Genomic DNA, 21,401 nt, shown 5'->3' with positions numbered 1-21,401 from the left:
GGGGCGGGGCGGTAGCCGCCATCTTCCCCTGCGGCGGCACTTGGCGATTTGTAGGAGGGGTTCAGGGTTTGGTTTGCTTTGCTTTGCTCTCTGGTGAGGAGGTTGAAGGGCCGGTCTCGCACCGATGGGTGAGCGGCAGCAGACTTAGGGCCAATGCAACAGCCGACTATTAGGCCTGAAAAGTGGCCTGTCCCCGCCGCCAAGCGGAGAAGCTGTAAGGGGCCCGCTGGCTGAAAAGGATTTCTGACAGAGCTGCTCTTTTGGGGGTGTTTTGAAATGCTACACGTGGGAAAACGCCGCCTTGGCCTTTCAGACCAGAAAGGCAGAACTAGCACCAGCAAGAAAGAGGGAATAGGAGTGTGTGAGAACATACCAGGAGCATAATGTAGAACTTGCGGTGGTTGTGCCTTAATAGTGGATAGTCCCAGAGAGCTTGTAGGTTTGAGGTATTATGGAAGAAGCATTTGTGTTCCTTGTTAAAATGCTAAACCCATCACTTTCACACGACACTGCGGAATAACTGTAAATAAGGCTCAGTGCCCAGCAAGATGTCTGCGCATGTGTGCTGTGGAAGGGAACAACTGCCCAAGAGATGAGTTGTTGCACAGGAGCAGAAAGAGCAGCTGTGGGCCAGGACAGCATGCAGAGTTCAGTGTATGTGCTGTGGGTTGAGAGTTCAAACAGCAGGTGAATTTTTCTCCAGAATTCTAGCAGAATAAAAACAAATGGAAAATTCTACATTAATTTGGAGGTAATTTCTATATAGAATAGAATATACAGAATTAAGCAGGACTGAGAAGAGAAAGCTGCTCAAGGTTCTTCAAGATGTAGTTTTTTGTCCCTTTAAAGTATAAGCAATTTATTCTACAGGCTTTTCCAGCATATCATCTGTATGATTAAATGGTGCTAAGTAAGAGGTTAAAGCAGTAGCAGAGGTTTTTCTCTTTTGCAGTAAATCAGCTGAAGCCTAAAATCCCTATTGTTGTGTAATGTTCCTTAATTAGTTTTCTGCTTGCAAGTCTTTATGTTGGGAAGTGTTTCGGAAGGCATACATCTTCGCTTTCATTTAGTTTCAGAAAATGATTTTTTTTTCCAAATTAAAGTACCTGCTTGGTTCCCTTCCATGTATATATTAAAGCAGCTGCACTGAAGATTTGCAAACTGTAACTACACTTATGATTTACAAACTATAGTTTGTGTGGTTACCGCACTAATCGTATTCTGGAGAAATCTGGATAATATGGGAGAGGAAACAATGAGAGACTACTGGTTTATTTATTGAAATAGGCTGGAATAATTAAACAATTATTTGGGTTTGATAATTGAAATGGAACTGGACTGTCAGCTTGTGTCAAAACATAAAATTTCAGAAAATGTTGCACAGTGGGAAAAAATGCATCTCTACTTAATCACTCCATTTTCTTTGGGCTCTTGTAAAAAATAAATGCAGTAAGGGAACAGACCAATAATAAATAATTATGGATAAGTGTATATATAGATACACGTCCATGTGGTAAAAATTGAGTGTGTAGCACTGCAGCCAAGCTAGCATCTGAAAGTCTCATTTACTTTTGAGATGAGACCTTAACTTGTAGAACAAAAGCTGAACAAAGTTGCTGTGAAGGAAGGTCACCTGGGTGCGTAGGCATACATTCAGCAGACGTATGCACTCGCGCATGTGGAAGTGAGCGTATTAAGAAAAATGCGTATACAGTAGTGTTCCAGTCCGGTGATTTGAAAAGCTTTGAAACACGGTGCTTGCAGGTAAAACCGACACGGACCGCGTCGATCAGCCTGGTGCCGCCGCACGGCACAAGGGCAGACCGCGGCGTTAAATAATGCCGCCGCCCCAACAGCCCCGCTCCTTCCGCAGCCTCCCACGGGCCTGTGCAATTTCCCTCCGCAGCCCGGGGCGGGCAGGGCGCAGGAAGACATATACGTCCGGAGGGACGATGCCCGCCGCGGCTTCTCGCGGGGTGCTGGGACGAGTCGCGGGAGCTGTGCGACCCTCCCCAGCGGAGGGGCGGTGGGGGCTGGGCGCAGCAGCGCGGCCCTTCCCTTGTGTGCGGGCCCTGGTCGCCAGCGGGTGAGTCGGGCGGTTGGGCAGGGCACGGTGCGGCGCCGCGCCTTCGCTGCGGGCGGTGGGGCTGAGGCCGGACTGGGCGCGCGGAGCCTCCGCTCCCGCTTGTGGCCTGGGGTTGCCCGAGCCGCGGCGCTTGGGGGGTAGGGGTGGGCTGGTGACGCCTCTGCCGTGGACCCGGTTTGGTCTAGGGGGCAGGAAGAGACCGGTGCAGGCCCGAAACATGGGAGCTTTGGAGGGAGAGGGCTGAGGCTAGAGAGGCAGGACAGGGACCGGTGAGCCTTCTGACTCTTACCTAATTTGGTGCAAGACTGGTGAAATAACTTTTTCACCTTCAGAAATTCCTTTGCTTCTTTCTTCCAGGAAAACCAGAAGAATGTTTTGGGTGCCAGACGTTGGGGGTTTTGGGGAGTTTTGCTCTTTTAACTGATGCTTCAGGTTTGTCTTGGAAAGCCAGCAATCCTTGCCTTACTGGGGAAAGACTGACTCAGCAGTCTAGGGATCCTGGTTGCGCTATCGGTTTGTGTTTCTGTACTGTATTTTTTGTTTATTCGTTACCAGTTTGCATATTTATCTCTCTGTGCTTGATCTGGGTGGAAAGATGATAACTTAGTACTAAGCAGAAGCCACGTGGTGGAGTGTGTAAATATTTTGATTTGGTAGTGCCAGAAGAGAAAATTGTAGTTTTTGATAGCTTCTAACATACCGTGACTTACGAGTACATGATCTGGATCAGAGTTTTTCTTAAGAAACTAGGTTTAGCAATCTCAGAGAATATAATAGGAACGTCAGGCAAGTAGGTTTAATAGTTTGGTAAGCTTAGAACAATCTTAAAACTCTTCTAACTTGTACATTTTCTGTAATACGAGCAAAGAGTAATTACCGGTAAAGTGATACAAAGTCCAGTCCTTGAGATGCAAGCAGATCAATCCCTTGTAATGCTGTAATGTATGACTTTGTGATCGGGGTTTTTTTTTCTGTATTTTTTTTAACATTGCTCAGCGATGTCCAGCATTGACCTTTGTTAGTAATGTTTTATTCCATGTGCTTGGAAAGAATAGTGATGAAGTAAATTACGTATACTGGTATTTCGTTTTTTTTTTATTCTCTGATGGTATTTTTTAATGATATTTCTTTTGATTAGTGTCTTTTACTAAAACTTTGCTTAAAAATAACTGTCAAAAGTCATCTGAATCATAGTTTTTTGTTTCACTTTCATGTGTCCTGTAACACAGGAAATACAGGGAGATTTGAGCCCTGCTGTTTACATGTAGAATTGGATTTTGATTGTAGCTTGCAATGAATATGTTGATGAAAAGGGAAGGTCATGTTTTATTTTTGGGAGAGCTAAGTTAGTTATTTAAAACCATCAGAGTGACAAAAGAATGACGATAAATTATACTGCTTGCAATTCTCATCTTTCTTGAGAAGGTTTATCTTGTTGCTTGGCAGAAGTAATTCCTTACCTGCTTTGAAGATCTAAGAGAGCTTTCTGTTTGCACAAGGCATAAAAGAAGATGGAAGAAGATGAGACTTTGCAAGGTGAAACAGAGAGGGCAGAGGTTGAAACACATGCTGCTCCTGAGGGCAGTCGGCGGGTATCAGTGAGTGAGTTCCTTTGCCACTGCTGTTACGACATTATGGTCAATCCCACCACCCTGAACTGTGGGCACAGTTTCTGCAGACATTGCCTAGCTTTGTGGTGGGTGTCTTCCAAGAAGAATGAATGTCCTGAATGCAGAGAAAAATGGGAAGGATTCCCCAAAGTCAACATCCTCTTTAGGTGAGTGTACTGTGCCATTTCTGGATTTCTAAAACCCTCAGAACTCGTCTGCTTTCTTGAGTTTGCTGCACATTTTCATAGTTTATTGGTAATCCAGACTGTCACAGGGATGTTTAAATCCTGAAGTTTCTCATGTTCTGCACCTGTACTGATCTGTTCAGGCACACTTTTCTGCATGGAACTAAGGGGTGGTTTGGTTGGCTGTGTCTGGGGCTCTGGGTTTGTTTTTTTTACTTTATCCTGGGTTTTTTGGGGTGATGGAGAGAAGGGATTCTTATTTGGTATTGAGACATTTGCATCTTTTATATATAGCTGGTTGTTTCCTAATAATTCTAAGTTAGAGTGATCTTTGATAATTGTATATTTACTTCTGTAATAGGAATTATCTATGGGAAGAAATGTGATCTGACTGCAGAACAAAGCTAGAAATACCAATTTGCTGTCATGAATTACCCACAAGTTTTTGTGTTAGTAATACTTTCTCTTAGGTTAGTAATATTTTAGTAAATAGATTGTACAATTGATGGTAGGATTTTATGTTGTCTTTTACTTAGCATTTTTGAATAAACAAAGCCTGCCAGTGCCACACAGAGTCCTAGTTTATGTAAGAAAGAAGGAATTTTTTCAATGCTATATTTTCATTTCCTTTATCTTTAGAAGCTAAAAAAAATCTTGTTTGGAAATAATTGATTCAAGTCTGCTAAGTATTAATAATTAATGTTTTCTTGCTTTCAAAGTTGACAGTCTCAAGTAGAGGCTGGAAAACAAAACCCACCAAATATGTCCCTTTTCTGAATATTAAGTCTCAGTGGTTATAGTACAGTGACAAATATTTTTCCCATTAGGGATGTTATTGAAAAGCTATTTTCTGATGCCATTGAACAAAGAAAAGAAGATATTCTACAAAACAGTGATGTAGCACGCAGCTTAGCAACCTTCCAAAAATATGGGAATGACCAGATGCCTACAGTTCGGAACACAGGAAGAATTAATCCTCAAGGAGGAGGTTTTTTCTCAGGCGTTCTGACAGCTTTAACTTGTGTAGCAGTAAGTTTCATCTGGTTGGTTTTCCATATTTACTTCATTAAGCATGCAATCTGGTATACTTAAATTACATGCACATACAAAACATCATCAGCACAGAACAGGCTTCAGCTGAACAGAGTAAATAAGGTAGCATTCAGGGTTGTCTGAATAACCTGAATATTCTAGGGTCCATCAAACAGAGGATTCGACATGTCAAGCCACTCAATGCTTGTTTATTTGTATTATTTGTATATTTGCTTTGTAGGTAAAGGATATCTCTCTATTTATTTATTTTTTAATCTGCCTATAGGTAGTTCTACTTGGGTATCACTGGAGCAGCAGAGAGTTTGAAGAAGATTATCTTGTCCACAAGCCTGTTGCTAAATGGACTGCTAAGGAAGTGATAATTTGGCTAGAGCAGCTGGGCCCATGGACTTCACATTATAAGGAAAGATTCCTACTGGAGAAAGTGAATGGAAGGTAAGAGGCCTGACTGTGAAAAACACCTATCATTTATTTGATAGGACTACTGGAGAGCTTTTGTTAGGGATGGTACACTATGAAATGACCATACTTTGCTCTATAGATTGAGGGAATATTCTGTTGATGTTTCAAGAGTAAAATTCCAGGCAAGTTTTAACACTTGTAGTTGAAAACTTTTGTAGTAGGTGCTAAGCAAGGTAACTGAAAATTTTGTACAAACTACTTTAAATGCTGACAATGCAGATTTTAGTGGTACTGAAAGTAGAATTCTAATATATTATCCACCCCTCCACCTTTTCTTTCTTGTGAAAATATGCAAATTTTATATGCTTTGTTGCATTCCACTGAAGAGCTCTGGGTTTGATTTCAGGAGACCTGATTCAATGTGTGAAGTACTGAAGAATTGTGTTCAGTAGCCAGCCAACAAGCTGGTAATTTTGCATGTTGAAAGCAGGCAAGAAAAAACATGAGGGGTATCTAAAACACAGGCTCTGAGATGCAGTTGGTTTAGGACACTTGATATAGAGCGTAATGACCATCTTTAAAGTCCCTTCCAACCCAGACCATTCTATGGTTCTGTAATTCAAAAGGTGATGACTTCTATCAGTCACTTACTGTTTCAGTATGTAATGGCTAATTTGTAGTTGTATCTTTTTGGTGAAGAGTCGCTGTTTACCTTCTGAATTCTGCTTTTGTAGACTCCTCCTAACACTGACAGAGGAGGATTTCACAAAAGAGCCTTACAGTATAGAGAGCAGTAACCACAGGAAAGCTATTATGGCAGAACTGGAACGTGTGAAAGCTTTAGGTGTTAAACCACCACAGAACCTTTGGGAATATAAGGTAAATCTTATCTAAAGCCTGTCATGTATGTTAAGTATTTTAAAAATATCTTTAAATGAAAATCCTGTTAAAGCCAGAAGGAATGTTAAGGTAGTAGAATTATCCTTGTGAAAACAGCTCAGTTTACTGAATTTTGTATTTGAAAAATGATCCTTTGAACAATGATTGTCAGAAAAATCTTAAGAACTGGCACATCCCTTTCATTTTGTCTTTTCATTATTTGAAACAATAATTTGATATCTTTCAGGCAGTAAATCCAGGAAAGTCCCTTTTTCTTCTGTATGCACTGAAGAGTTCTCCAAGACTCAGTATGTTATACCTGTATTTGTTTGATTACACAGAAGCTTTCCTACCTTTTATCCACACAATTTGCCCCACACAAGAAGATGTGTATGAAGATACTGTCATAAAACTAATAGTAAGTGTTCAAAACATTAAATATACCACTTGCTTTAGTTATAAGCATTTTAACATAGCAGCATAAAAACACGATATAGTTATGCACCATTTCTTCTCTGTACAATACAATTTTAAAGAAAAAATAAAGAATGTAAATGATTCCTTGATTTTATTGTATGTGATCACCAGTGTTGTGACCATTACCTTTAGTAAGACTGATGTAAGGCTCTTAAGACTTTAAATCTATGAAACTGATTTTGTTTTTTTTTGTTTTGTTTTGTTGGGTTTTTTTTGTGGTTCACATGACTGTAGAAAGGCTGCTCACTCAAAATATCTGTATTTTAGTAAATGGCATTGTAAAGTCTGGCTGTCTGTAGTGTTTTATCTAGTGAAAATTACAGGGTTATAGTATTATCTACCAGAAAGGATTTCATACATTGAAATTACTGCTTTCAATGTATGAAAAAACAGTTTTCTCAACAAAACTGTAGTGGAGATAAGTCAGTATTATATCTGTTTACTATGAAATTGATTAATAGTCTTTTTATCTTAATTTACAGGACCCTCAAGATCCTTCCTGGAAACAGTGGAGAGAATTCATTGTAAAGTATTTATTTCTGCCATACCAGTTGATAGCCGAATTTGCTTGGGATTGGCTAGACGTGCACTACTGGACATCAAGATTTATAATTGTAAATGCCATGTTGCTCTCTGTTCTGGAGTTATTCTCCTTTTGGAGGCTCTGGTCAAGAAGAGAATTGAAGTAAGTCTTACTGAGCTTGTTTACGAGGGTAGGAAGTACGTGGCCTGATAAATAGAAAGCAACAGTCTTGCAATTTGACAGTTACCCACTGAAATGACAGTGTCTAACCACAACTCTGAGGTTAATAAGAACATGTGAGTCTGAATCCACACATACACTAGTATTCACTCTTGACTATACTTCTTTGAATACTTGAAAGGGCTTCTTATAGCTGGTTTTAGTTATCAGATGTAGCAAATACAGTAATGGTAATAAGCATGTTCTTAACCATTGGGTAAATATTAACTCTTACCTTGAGAATTGCCTTTTATGGTCACTGGTATTATCTGTCAGCTGAGAACTAAGTATATATGAATTTTGTCGTTAAATGCGTACAGTATAGTTATTAAAAGATGAGTCCTCAGAATCATGACTAAGTTTATTACACTGATATTATTTCTGATAGGTGACCAGAATTGCTGTTTTCAGTTACTGCTTTAATTCAAGCTGTTAATGTTACTTCATAATTGCTGTTACAGTTTTTTAGAGCTGGCAAAGGAAAATCTTGTTTTGTTGTATACTGCGTTTTCACCTTCTGTGCCAGCAGCTAGGGGGCAGAGCATGTTCAAAAGCGGGATGCATGGAAATAATCTGGGATCAACCGCTCTAACTTGCTGTGCTTTGTGGTCTGAATAAATTGATTTAATGCTTCCTCATACAAAATCTAGTATTACTGTATTTTAAGAAAGCTTTTTCTGGAGTGCAAAATACTGTTTTACGGGTTCCCGAGCAAGGGCTAAATAACTTGCAGCTATAGCACATTCTAGCTTTTCTTAGAATGGGTAAAAGCAAAATGAAAAGTTCCTCTAAGCCTCTCCCTTTCCTTTTTCACAGGACTGTTCCTCACAGAATGTGGAGACATTTCTGGAAAGCCTTAACCCAGGGTCTTTTTGTTGCCATTTTTTGGCCTTTCATTCCTCAATTTGTCTGCAATTGTTTGTTTTACTGGGCCTTGTACTTTAACCCAATTACAAACATTGATCAGCTGGTTAAAGAAGTAAGGCGTCATGAGACTTAAGTGCAGTGACTGCTATTGGAACATTTGAGCTGTTTAGCTTGTAAAAATGGACTTAAAATAAACTTTGCTCTTCTTCTTTATATATGTGGCAGTGAAAGTGGTAGACTATGTTAATTTAAACGTACAGAAAAAAAATCCCTAAAATAAGTTACTTTTAAACTAGCTGATTCCAAATCAGAGGATGGGCTTTATTATCCAATAGTAATCTTCTATGGGGGAAAAATAATTGCATTCCTGATTTAGCCATATAAAACTTAAAACAGTCATGTCACTCTATTTTACATCAGATCAATCTTGCCTATTTCATCTTGAGCATTCCAGTTATTTTCAAGCTTGCCTTAAAATGAGAGTTTTCTGAAGAGCTACTGTGTGTTCCTCTACTTCAGTACGCCAAAGGAAGGCTCTTCCTGGATAGGCTTGATACTGAAAGTACTTCAGTGTTTTCAGCTTTCTGTGTAAAGATGTGACTGTCAAATACGCAGTCTCACAGCAGGGAATTCTAAAATTCCTGCTGTTGAAGGCAAAAGCTGCTTGAGTTTTCTTGTTCTCTGGAATATGTGGTGATCCAGATCGGTTAGACTTCATCAGTAGTTTCTTTAATGCTCTCCTCTTGAAGTCTGTTGTTAATCCTTAAATTCAGGGTTATCTCTTAAAAAAGAATTAGTTTGGGAAAGTGACGACACATCTTGCTGTAGTATAATGTGTGTATCTAGATCTGTGAGCAAATACTGACTGGAAAGTTTATTTTGTGTAATCAGAATTGCCATTTGTTAGTGTATGCTTTTTGACTGAAGCAAAAGTTAGATTTTTTTTTTTTTTTTTTAAGAGCTTTGTTCCCTTGCATTCTCCATTGGTTTGCTTTTTTTGATTGGTTGGTTTTGTTGTGTTTGGGTTTTTTTTCCTCATCTGTATCATTAATATGAATTTTAAATTTGCATATGAATATTTTTAAAGATTAAAGATCTCTTCTGAAATCTTCATCCTTCCTAAAGACGTGTTCTGGTTTTATTTATATTGATGTACTTGTCATTAGCTATGACTTGTGCAAATTTGTGTAGTCCTGCATGTTTAAGTTGAGGTGGGTGAAAGTAGACATAAAACACTCCTGCTTCTTGAACAGTTAAAATGAGCAGTTATGAAAAAGTGTATTATTCATCAATTCATGTTACTGATTTCATAAGAGAAAAACTACAAAGTGACACTAGCTGAAACCTCTGTACAGCCTTATGAGGTATATATGCTTCTGAACTTAACAAAGTCATGCTGTTCAAATACAGAGAAGGCAGCTGATCCCAGTCACTGCTGCTTTTTGCGTTCATCTGTCTTGGTGATGGGTTGTATTTGCACTTTTAAACCTGGCTTTGAAGTTTTTAATGAAATTGTAGAACTTCTCTCTGTGCTCACAGGATACTTGAGGTGCACATAGAGTAAGAAGCTGGAACCACATGAAATGAACTTCTTAGAAAATTGTATTTAAAAAGTAAATACTAGAAAAAAAGAATTAGGGTTTTTAATTCATGTAAGATGAAGGTAAATGAGACACAAGTTCACTTAGGCGTTATAATAAGTATTTAATATAGTTGAGAGGGGTCTTCATGCTGACGCTGTCACTTCATGCCTTTCTTAATGGTCAGTTCAAAGTTAACAAACGTTTAGGTAAATGTTAGTACAAAAGTTTGATTTTTATCTTACAGCCAGTGGAGTTTACAGTGAATGATATGAGTCTGAAAAATCTCTGAATCTGAATATAAACAGAATTAATTTAAAGTCAGTTACTCAAAAAACTCAAATTTCTATGTAGTCAGTAAGAACTTACACAGAACTGATGACCTTCCTTTTAGTCTGTGCAATGTAGAAGGTAAATTAGAGGATACATGTTTACTTTTGCCATTCTAGAGTGGAGAGGCTGAGGTGGCAGAAGGAGGATCAAGAAGGGGGGAAAATCATCTGTCGTCAGTACTGTGACTCAAAAAAATAGTAATTTAGATTTAAATACAGAGTTTATTTCATGAAGACTGATGTCATATATCTAATACCTACACAAAGGCTGAATCTCACCACACATAAAGTCTGGCCATAAAAGGTGTTTTGTATGATAGGGAGCTTTAGAAAAACATTTGGCAGCTTCACGGTCACATTCACATGCCATTTTTTGACATTTGTCTTCTAGTGATTCTGAAAGAAAACACAGTAAGTTTATTGTTAGTCTCAGGTAATTAAAAATACCAAATGGAATACCAAGAATTGCTACCTCATGTTCCATATTTGCCATATAAATAGTTCTTATATTTCAGGTGCAATAGGAACTGCAGCAAGCTTTAGCAAGTCTTACAGTTCTTTCGTGCTCTTTAGGTAGAGCTCCATGCTAGAACATCTCAGCAGCAGAGAATATACAAGCATGGTTTAGTTTAGCGATGATTGATAATCACTGGAACTGTCTTGGCAGGTGAAAATACAATAATAATTGGATAAAGACTTAAATACCCTTCTCATGTTCTTCAATGAAGGAACTCTGATAGTTGATTCCTTTTTAGAAAGTGGTATGTGACCCTCCCCGATCACCCTGTTGCTCCAGTGGAACTGGAGTTTGGAAGGTATTTTCCATTTCGCATACACTTTAATCTACTAAACGATGTCACATTTGAATTATATATGTGAAATAAAGGATGCAAAGATATTCCCTGTTTAAAATTGCCCAACTCTTTCTGTTAAGGCATTCAGTAGTAAGATAAAGTGTGTTTTAAGAACGATAATATCCATGTCTGGCGATATTTGTTTTATAATTTTAGTGTTGTAACTTAACAGATTTCTTGGCATGAACGTTTCTTCTTGGCATGAACATTTTCTCCTACAGCAATATATTTTGGTTTTATTGTGCCAACCCAGAAATGTGTGCATTTTCTCTATGCAACTGTCTGTAAACTGAAGAATCCTTTATTATATTTTGTCTGAGTAGTTAACATTTTAAAAGCTTAGCTAAATCTCTCCTTAAGATTTATCTAGGAGCAGAACAAATTGTCAGTTTTGTGAATGAACTCGAAGTCTGCTGTGGAAGTTCTTAATGTATATATGTTGAAGCTGCAACTGGCTACCCTAAGAAGTACTCAATAGCCTAAGAAGCACAAACAACATGACTAAATTAAAAAAAACCAACAAACTGTAACTGAGAAAAATTATTCGTTCTCTTGTTACTGCTTGAAAGTTAATCTTCTCCATGGTATGCCCTACTGTCTTTGCCAGTATTTTAAAATATTGTCAGCTTCTAGACTGGAACAGGAGCCGAAGCTTTACAGCCAGATACAGGAGGACTGTAACCTGACAGTTAATTAGGTAGTTTGAGAGAGAAGACATGTAGTACTTATGCAGTAGAGGAGGAAACTGGCTAGTAGAGATTCTGCTTGAGGTAGGCACCTGGGCAAAGTAAAAGTAAATGTAAAGATTGAATGGAAGGGAGGAAATAAAATAGTGTCAAAACCTTTAATTTTATGTCAGGTCAGGCAAATTCTAAATTGAGTTATGAAATTAGAGGGTTTTGAGTCTTCTGTGAAGAGCCTACTGTGTTGCCTTTAAACTATGGTAGTCAGAAACTCAGACTCACTGTAAACAGGTTTATGTGAGGGGCTGTATTTTTGTGGAGCACATAATAACCAGTTCTCAAGCTGATTTGCATTCCAGGTAGTAGCATGCAAGGTAACTGACCTAGCACCTGACTTGACAAAAAAACCCAAACAAATCCCAAAACCTAACAACAGGAAGAAAAAAACCTGCAAATTTGGGGGCTTGTGAGAAGTTACAGTTCAAAAAGCTTTTGAAGTGTGTTGGGAAATATTTGCTAGAACCCTGGGAATTATGAACAATTAATATAAAAGAAATGCTGCTTTTCCTTTTAAACACATTTTTGTTTGTTTCTTTGAGGTCTCTTTGTCCTTTCATACTTACAGCATGGCCAGTATATTACATTCATATTTCCGAGCAATTGAACAATATCAGGATGTGGTCAACCATCTGTTGCAACTTGTATGCTAATTATATAAATCGCTTCAAATTAACATGTTATGGCTTGTTCCATAAATAAACATAGCCATCAAATATTTTGTTACCTGTTTGAAATTGGAAGTTGTAATTGTGAATTCATTCATCAGTTGTAGCCACTAGCAGTGGCTGTGCAACTGATCAGTGGTAAGTATGTCAAAGACTTGTTCATGGTAGACTTAAAATGGTGTGAAATACCTTCTAAGTATAAAAAGGATCCTTTTAAACAGTTGTAATTTCCTGTTTGTAGCTGTGTGCTTTTGGTTTTGACCTGCAGAGACTAGCCAAACATGGGTTCCTCAATATGTGTAAAAGAGAGGGTTTCTGGTAGTGTGTCATGCAAGGGTAATAAAAGCTTGTAGATAAGAATTTTGCTTGCTTTATGTATGTCAGTAGGTGGGGATTAGAAGAGGAAACTGCATTAAACTGGTTGGCATAGCTGTGCTTCCTGGAGGCAGAGAGTAAAAAAAGTTGTGAAAGGAAGGAAGGTGAAATAAAAATTTTACAGTTAATTAAAAAAAAATGTTTTTCTATTAAATCAATGAGACAAATGGGAGAAGTAAAAAAGGATAAACAAAGCTACTTCTCTGCTTCTCCCCCACCCCTCCCCCAAAATAACCCAAATCACACAAACCCCCCAGCTAGAACTGTTCACTCACCACACACAGCAGTATTGTCTTCACATTCCCAGTGGTAACTTTCTATCTTGGGGTGACAACCTGCTTGTTCTGCCTTGCCGTAGCAGCAGTCATGGTTAAAGCAGCACCTGAGAGTGATAGAAGTGGGTTTGCCTTAATTCAAACTGTGGTTATTTTTTGTCCATGTAATCTGGGTGTTTATCATCAGCATGTTTCTACAGGCTGTGAAATGATAAAACAGTCAACATATGTGAATGTACAACCAGTTACCTGCCCAGGAAGCAGAACAGGGTAATTGTTTAATAGATCACCTGGAAAAATTACTGCTCTTTCATGTAATTGACGATAATGCCTGATATGCATTAGTCTAGTTGAACTTCCTTATAGATGAAAGTACAAGGAATCTTTGAAGCATTCTCCATTTAAACACAGTAAATTTTTATGTGAGTGTAACTCTCTCCTAGCCCTTTCCAAGAAAAGATGAAAAACCAGGATAGTCTGCCAGATGATGTATTTTTCTGGCAGTTATCAATGCTATTGTAACAGTTAGTTACAGGAAGGGGACAAGATTTGTTGGGCTGTAGCATCATAAATGTTGTCATATAGGAAAGTCCTTGGTGGCAGAAAAGCTGAAAGCAGATGAAGTGTTCAGTAAGGAATAAGCATAGGTGCTGTTTAATGCCATGTCAGAACTAAAACTGTTTGCTTAGTATCATCAAAGAATTTGGAAAAAATGCCCAAAATGCTGGTTTCAAAAATTGTTCTTGTTACAACTGGGACAATGAATTCATTCATAGACTTTCTGTCACAGAAAAGCATTAACGGTGTATTTTAAAGCTTAGAAAAAAACTGTTCTTCATTGGAATCCCAGTATACCAAGTAGGGGAGGTAACAAAGACCTGAAATTAGATAGCTTGTAAGGTCTTGCTGCAAAGTAACCATACTGTTTCTTCTTTGACTTGGTGGAAGAACACCAAGGTGTATCTGCAAACACTTCATGTTCGCTCATTTGTTTTCCTCCTGGTCTACTACAGTAGGCACATGTTGTTTAGGTGGTGTTTAGATTGAGGAATTTGTGTCTGCAATAGAAAAGTTAATGCTGTGAGATCTCATTTGAACTACTATTCTGTCCTACGCTTATTAAATAATTACTGGGTAATTCCACGTGAATTGCCATTTAAAGATCCTGTGGTACGTAACAATGGAAAAGCCCATGCTTGTGAAGTAGCATAGTTCCATTTCATCCATAGAAATAAAAAAAATGAATCTAATGAGTCTTTGTAGCAGTACTGGGGTAAATAACCCAGGTTTTTGCTAGTGTGCAGACTATCTTCATGTGTTTACAACAATTTTTAGAATTACTTTAGTCCTCTTTTAAGCATTTAAAATAAAAACAGATGCTTAAGGATTTTATATTTTAGCTTATGAAAGCAGTATATGATTGTCCCCATTTCAAAGGAGTTCTTGTAAGTGGCAGGCAAAAATCTAAAATGCAATAGCTATGACTGGAATAATTCCATTAGTGATGTTTTTACTTCAGATTAAGTATTTCTGTATTTCTTAACTTGTTTTCATGCATTCTAAATGTAAACAGCTCACGATGTATATCAAAACTTTTAAGAAGTCAGACTTGGTAAGAAAGTTTGTGTCTACATTCAATTCTTGATTCTAGTCAAATGCAGTAGATAGACTAAGAACACTGACTTCTGGCTTGTTCTTAACATTCTGTAGCTGTTAAAACCCAGACCACAAATAGCTAACCATGTTTTGTGAAGAAGCAGCTTATTGTTGCTGTGGGATTTACTACAATGTGGAAAAATGGCCTACAGTGAAAGATCAGCAAACTGCAGATTCTCCATCATTATCTTTAGTGCTACAGATGAATAGAAGTAATAATAGTCTGTTCTTTTAATGTGTGTTCCCAGTCTTTAAAGTAGCAACTACATTCTCCTAAGTTGTCTTTAAAATAACAGATTGCACATCCAGAAATTTGAAATATGTAGGGTAAGATTCTAGAAGTTTTAGGTCTAATTCCAACTAGAATGCTTATTAAAAAAAAAAAAATCTGATTTGAACTGTCCTTATATTCTACCCTAAAGAGATAGCTTGAATGCTTGACATTTAAAGCTTCTACAATTAGACTTTAGTTCTTCAGCTTTGGCGAAGCAGCAAAAGCAAAGAACCTCAGTTGTACTGTGAATCCAGTATTAATGCAATGAGAGTTTGAGTTAAAGGCAAGTAGGTCTCACACAGATCTACAGGAACATAATTTTACTGCCTCAGTTTCTTGGTAGTCTGAGATGAGTTTAAACTCAATTCCCTCACTGGTGTTAAGTAGGCCTAATTCATACTGTAGTCCTTTTACTCTGCCATCTGCATACATTCATCACTTAATTACTCAGGTAAATAGTTAACTCTTACCAGTCTACTCTGTCTTTGGGCCATCCTCTTCCTCCCAGACCACAGTAGCATCCGTAGCGTAAGTAGGCAAAAGGAGATCGACCTGTAGTACATCTAATGGCTCCAGCTAATTCAAGTATTCCTCTTCGATTTCTAAAACGGGCTTCCCCAAGAGTGCCTTTATAAACTGTGGAAGAAAACCTCTTTTATTTTTTTATCGAATCAAACCTGCAGATACAAAATTGAACTTTGATAATGAATGTCCATACTTAATACCGTGTTCTTGTTGATGCTTGGCATCGCACTGCTTGACCCAGTCCCTTTTTACCCCCACCTAGAGTGAGCAGAACACTTCACAGCATTCTGAATAGCTGCAGTGGTTTCTTCCCATCAGCACAGCATACAACGGCAGACTTAAGTCATTTCCAGTCTTAAATCTGGCAAGGGCTAGCATGTGTTCTGTGGTTCTAGGTCCACTAATCTGCTACAATTAGATGCCCTAAGCATTGTGGTATTTTCTCCTTGTCACAACATGCAACTTTGCCCATTTTCTAAAATGTAATGCTTTACATTTGAACAAATATGTCCTCTCTGATGGGGTTCTGGTTTTTGTCATTTATAGACAAAGCCAAATAACTGACAGGGGTGGTGGGGCAGGTTGCAGAGCAAGGAAATGAGTGGGTGCTTGAAGTTATTTCCAGGGTTGCGTTTTTTATATTTATATTTTTTGTATTAGAAGAAGGGTTACCTTTTTTATTATTTCATTGTGTTTGCATTTAATTGTTGTTTAAGGGATTCTCATTGTTCTTTCTCTGGAACAAGACTGTATTTAGGAATTTTAACTATTCTGTGTCAGTATTAAAGTAGGTCCAGAGCAGCAGATAAATACTGAGACACCAGATGACGTTTTTTAGGACATTGTGTCATCCTTCAGATTGAGATAATGCATCAAAGACCCTTCATGGTAACAGGCAGCATTTCCTTGTAGTTCAGGCACCAAGGTATTCGCATCATTTTTTAAGAAGTTGGATGAGCACTCAACAAATGAGGGGGTTAATCAAGGCTGCTGATTAGAGTTCTCTTACAGATTAAACTAATGATTTGATACGAGAGGAACAGTTTATAAATCTTAGCTCTCGGTACTGGATACAGATTGGGAAGGACATTAACATTTAATAACTGGTAATGTCTGTGTAAGAGAGAGCAGAAAAAACATTTAGACTTTGTCATTGAAGGCTTTGACAGTTCTTTTCCTACAGAATAACTATATGATTATACAGTTTGTATATAATCTGTATAATCATGTCATCTATTATAATAGACTATTAGACTTTTATAATAGATTCTATAATTAACTATATAATCAGTTAATAGAAAATCTGACAGAAAAACACTGTTTCCAGCACAGTTTAGTAACTTTAAATACGTGGTGATCTCCAGCACTTGTAATTTCATGAAACAAAGGGATTTAAACACCTCATGAAATCACCTCATTAAGAAATAAAATTTGTTTTTCTGTGAGAATGGTAAAAAAGGCTTTAGAAAGAATGTAGGTAATCCTTACTTATGAAAATAGCTATGCTTCCTAAGACAGTATTTATTACTTTTCTGACTGGAGGTGACTCCCAGATCCTGTTCCGTCTTGCTTTGTGGGCAGGTGATGTAGGGAGAAGATGTTGAAACAAAAGTGGTTTAACTTGCACATGCGTTTTTGGCCCATTGATTAAAAGCAGTCACATCTTAAGGAGTTAAAAAAGCTTCCTTGGTTATGTAGTCACTTGCAGTTTCACTTAAAAACTGTTTTGCTGGCACTAAAACCTCCTTGCTGAGATAGTGAATAGTATTTATTATGTCATGGTTCCCATTCCAGGTTTTCTGATGATTCTCTTGATGCTTTCCCAAGGGGAATGGAAGGCGTAGTGAGTGGACTCTTTAGAACCTGTAGTTCTAGATGTCAGAATAACAGTCATGTTGTGGAACTGACACATGATTGAGGATTTCCCAGTCCAGGGTAGTTCTCAGTATGTGTTTCAGCTCTGGGTAGCAGAAGCATCCATTTGAGTATAACCAGACTCTTATCTTTACAGTAGCATTAAATGTGTTATCTTCACTGTCAGTACAGGTTCAGTAAAGTCCCATCTGAAAAAAAACACTGCAGTAAGGCTGCAGCATTATGAGTAACAACTGCTTATACTCTTAAACGTTTAGGAATATTTGGCTAGACTCTCGTAGCTAGTCAGTAGTGGCTGAAGGAACCATATTAATGGTTGACAGGCAGAGCTGGGCTTGCTCTGCAAGACATATGTGATACTGAAGAAATCCCTGAAGAAAGTGAAGAAGTTTTACATTATGCCTCAGTTGTGGTAACTGGGGAAGGATGGTGCAGGGGAGCTACGCGACTGGAAGAGGAAAACAAGAATTTCCAAGTCATACTCCTGGTTTCATCAGAGAACTGTTTGCTAACACTGGACAACTGCCACTCCCTTGATTTATATCAGTGTAAAGTAGAAGTGATGAACTGTCTGCTCCCTGAGGAGCTCAAGTGGAAATCTTTAAAAATTGTCTTGTAACTTACAGAAAATGACATGAACTTTTTATCCTTGGAGTTTGTGTTACAGCATCTGGATGTGCACAACAAAGCAAGACTGTATTGTGCTGTAGATACTCTGAATATGACTGAAGGAGAAGTGTCTTGTAACCTGAGGTTATTAGAAGCAATGAAAGACCATTCTATAATTTGCAGAACTGTCAATAAGAGTATCAGTATGATGATGGTAGTGTTAGTATACTGGCAACATTGTAACATTTCCAAAGTAGTTGATCAGAACTTCTGTGGAATATACCCAGAGAGTGAAGTGACATTCTGCCTGTTTCCAGGTGTTTCATGATTAAGGTATGTTTTTGAAATCTCCTATGTGGCTTTGTTCGGTTTTATGAAGACTTCGCGTTTCATAGAATAACAGAATGGTTTCGGTTGGAAAGGACCTTAAGATCATCCAGTTCCAACCTCCCTGCCATGGGCAGGGACACCTCATACTAGCCCATGTTTCCCAAGGCTGTGTCCAACCTGGTCTTGAACTCTGCCAGGGATGGAGCATTTACCACTTCTTTGGGCAACCTGTTCCAATGCCTCACCACCCTCACAGTAAAGAACTTCTTTCTTACACCTAACCTGAACTTCCCCAAAGTTTGAACCCATTACCTCTTACCCTGTCACTACAGTCCTGATGAAGGGTCCATCCCCAACATCCTTATAGGCCCACTTCAAATACTGGAAGGCTGCTATGAGGTCTCCACAGAGTCTTCTGTTCTCCAGACTGAACAGCCCCAGCTTTCTCCGCCTGTCTTCATATGAAAGGGGCTTCAGGCCCCTTAGCATCCTTGTGGCCCTCCTCTGGACAAGAATATTCCTCTAGGTTTGATTATACATTCCTGAAAGTGTAGTGTCCTCCCTCTGTGTCTGGTCTGGTCTTTTGTTTTGTCAGATTGCAGAGTATGTGCAGCTCTTCAAACACAGTGTTGTGGGTGGGGAAAAAGGGAGGGAACCAGATTGTGTTTATTTAAATTTCATTGCTTTGTAATGTGTATAAAAATAAATTAAGCCCACATTGTTTTTATAACTAGAGGTCACAGAATGTAAATACATCTAAGTGTACAAAAATAATTTAGCATTAGACAGTTTGAGTCTGGTCTTGTTATGGCTTTTAATATTGTAATATTTAATTCCAGTGTTTATTGCAGAATAGGAATTGGAACTTTGTTAAAGTTTCAGCTGTTCTAATTCTTGAAAGAAAATGTTCAAGACGGATATTTGGGAGAATAAAAAACCCCAAGAGATCAGCCCATCAGCAAACTCAGGTTTAATTGGATGTGAGGTAGCTGCTTTAAAAGTAAAGGTTGAAGGGAAACCAAAGCTATATGGATCCTAAGGCTGCTTTAGGTACCATAGAGTAGCAGATAGAAAAACCAAACCAACAAACAAATCTATGCAGGTGTCTTTGTGATTGTAGTGGCTAAGTCAGAGAGATCAAAAGCCTTGAGGTGGCTTCCTGAAGACTGAAATTAAGGAAACACTAAAGACAGACGGAGAGAAAGGAATGGTAAGTGATCATATTATGCTTGTGTCGTGCTTGATTTCAAAACTGTCATCCCTGTTGGAACCCTGCCATGTTTGGAGGGCTTGACCTGTGTCTTGGTTTGTTGCCTGTATAAGCTCTAGAGAGTTCAAAGACCTTATTATGTCTTTGCAAGTTGTTTTCCACTCTGCCTTCCTCCTCTCCTTTTTTCCTACTTTTCCGAATAGCTTACAATAGTATTTAAAAATCTTATATTTCCAGATGCATAGAGGGGAAAAAATGTTTAGAAGTGCATTCATTTTTTGTGAAAGGTCCCATTTCCCATAAGATTTTACTCCTTGCAATGGGCACAATGCAAACATAATAATTATTTTGGCAGAGATGTAATTACGTTTTTTATTGAGATGCACAGCTTTGCATATTTATGATACATACTACATTAGTCATTAGTATCTAATACAATTTATGTTTTGTGGGTTTTAAAAGAAATTTTAATATATTCTTTCAAAGACTGGGGCTACAGAAATGTTTTCTGATGTTAAATATGTGTAGTATTTACTATAGTGATATTTTCTTTGTACAGTCATAGTGCTCCAGTAGTTCAGAACTCGGAGCCTGGGACTAAGCAGACTTTCTGATGCATCTCCAAGATCTTGCCAGAAGTGGAACCCATTGAACTGTGTGAGTTACTGAAATGTTTTTTGGTTTTGCTTATGTTTTTTACTCTTGTTACTTAAGCCATCATGACACCTTGTTCACCTTGTCTTGTTGCCCAGACTGCTGCTGTGCTATCTCCATAGCCTGGGGTCACATGTAAATTTTTCAAAATGATAAATTTGCCTGTTTTGATACTGTGGACCAAGCACCAAGAAACAGGTAAACTGCATTTCCCATCCTCCTCGCTGCCTATGGAATGGGTGACTGGGATGCCTGACTCAGAGCTATCAGACCAAAGCAGCCAGGCTCTCTGTAATGATTACTCCAGGCTGGCAGAAGCAGTGAAACAGTATTTCCTTGCTTTCCTTCATGTTCTTTCTGAGGTTTGTGCCGTGCAAAGGATGAGATCTGGAGGATGATCAATACGCAGAGGGAATAACAGGGGCATGCTGAGGTCAGGCAATAGAACTGGGGCAGTGAGCTTGGTAGGGTCTTAAGTTGGCCCCATTATGCAAGCACTTTACCTTATGGCCTTTAATCATGTGATTGCCTTACCCCCCTTCCTCATCCCAACCCTGCTTCATTCTGGCACAGAATCTGTTATAAGAATGAAGCAAGGCTCTTGTCCTTGCTTCTGCAAGTTGTGCAGGTATGTGTAAAAATGTGCAGGAAGACGAAAGAGAATCTCTGAATTAAGGCAGCTGAATGCTGTTCTGGAAAACTGGATTTTATCCTTACAGCTGTCACAAAGACTCAGCATGAGGTTTAATCACTTTAAAACAATGCCTGTACATGTTTACTAATCGTATGCTCATGCCTGCTGCATATCCTGGGGTTAGAGTACCAACCTGCTGCAACACTCTGAGAGCCAGGCTTTGAGGAGTTAAAGTTCTACATTAATTGTAAGTAGTTGTAGATAAAATCAGGTTCTAACATGTCACCATGGGAACTTAAAATTAGTGGATGCTTTTTTGTGTCAGCCCACCTACCTATGTGAAAAAGAGGGATGATAACATAGTTTCACAGAAGTGTGAAAGAATTAAGTACATTCAGATACACTGATGAATACCTCAGAAAACCTATGAGGAAATGAATTGTAAATTATTACAACTGGCCTTTAATACTGCTTAATACATAGGACATAAAAGACAAAAAAATTAATTA

General features: G+C 38.3%; 2 protein-coding genes across 7 annotated transcripts in view; one reads left to right on the top strand and one right to left on the bottom strand.

Moving 5' to 3' along the window:
- Nucleotides 1-1,923: 1,923 nt before the first annotated feature.
- BFAR (bifunctional apoptosis regulator) lies at nucleotides 1,924-20,262 on the top strand. Of its 3 annotated transcripts, none has more exons than XM_057407898.1 (9): nucleotides 1,924-2,086; nucleotides 2,519-2,599; nucleotides 3,533-3,863; nucleotides 4,709-4,910; nucleotides 5,200-5,369; nucleotides 6,071-6,215; nucleotides 6,463-6,633; nucleotides 7,175-7,377; nucleotides 20,164-20,262. In XM_057407898.1, exons 3-9 carry the CDS (start codon nucleotides 3,598-3,600, stop codon nucleotides 20,216-20,218), a joined length of 1,212 nt encoding a protein of 403 aa, XP_057263881.1. In that variant the 5' UTR covers nucleotides 1,924-2,086; nucleotides 2,519-2,599; nucleotides 3,533-3,597; the 3' UTR covers nucleotides 20,219-20,262. The 3 variants fall into 3 exon arrangements, with proteins under 3 accessions (XP_057263881.1, XP_057263879.1, XP_057263880.1); XM_057407896.1 differs by lacking the exon at nucleotides 20,164-20,262 and adding an exon at nucleotides 8,251-9,414; XM_057407897.1 differs by lacking the exons at nucleotides 2,519-2,599; nucleotides 20,164-20,262 and adding an exon at nucleotides 8,251-9,414.
- Nucleotides 10,416-21,401, bottom strand: part of PLA2G10 (phospholipase A2 group X) — a 29,136-nt gene continuing 18,150 nt past the window's right edge. For 3 of the 4 annotated variants that reach the window (XM_057407901.1, XM_057407902.1, XM_057407899.1), the window contains 3 exons: nucleotides 15,526-15,705; nucleotides 13,126-13,232; nucleotides 10,416-10,609 (listed from right to left, as the gene is read on the bottom strand). In XM_057407901.1, the coding sequence (XP_057263884.1) occupies nucleotides 10,464-10,609; nucleotides 13,126-13,232; nucleotides 15,526-15,705 (433 nt within the window). In that variant the 3' untranslated portion in view covers nucleotides 10,416-10,463. The remainder of the gene's footprint in view (nucleotides 10,610-13,125; nucleotides 13,233-15,525; nucleotides 15,706-21,401) is intronic. The other variant, XM_057407903.1, reaches the window with a different exon arrangement.

The sequence above is a fragment of the Pezoporus wallicus genome, unplaced genomic scaffold, assembly GCF_028554395.1.
Source record: "Pezoporus wallicus isolate ANWC-B61680 ecotype Strahan unplaced genomic scaffold, APGP_CSIRO_Pwel_v1 contig_4012, whole genome shotgun sequence".
NCBI classification, from domain to species: Eukaryota; Metazoa; Chordata; class Aves; order Psittaciformes; family Psittacidae; genus Pezoporus; species Pezoporus wallicus.
Note: the sequence above shows the minus strand (reverse complement) of the source record. Positions and strands in the feature narration are given on the sequence as shown.

Coding starts and splice junctions, on each gene's coding strand:
- BFAR (XM_057407897.1), top strand. CDS start 3,598: ATGGAAGAAGATGAGACTTTGCAAGGTGAAACAGAGAGGGCAGAGGTT. Junction 3,864..4,708: donor AAAGTCAACATCCTCTTTAG/GTGAGTGTACTG, acceptor TTTTCCCATTAG/GGATGTTATTGAAAAGCTAT. Junction 6,634..7,174: donor ATACTGTCATAAAACTAATA/GTAAGTGTTCAA, acceptor CTTAATTTACAG/GACCCTCAAGATCCTTCCTG.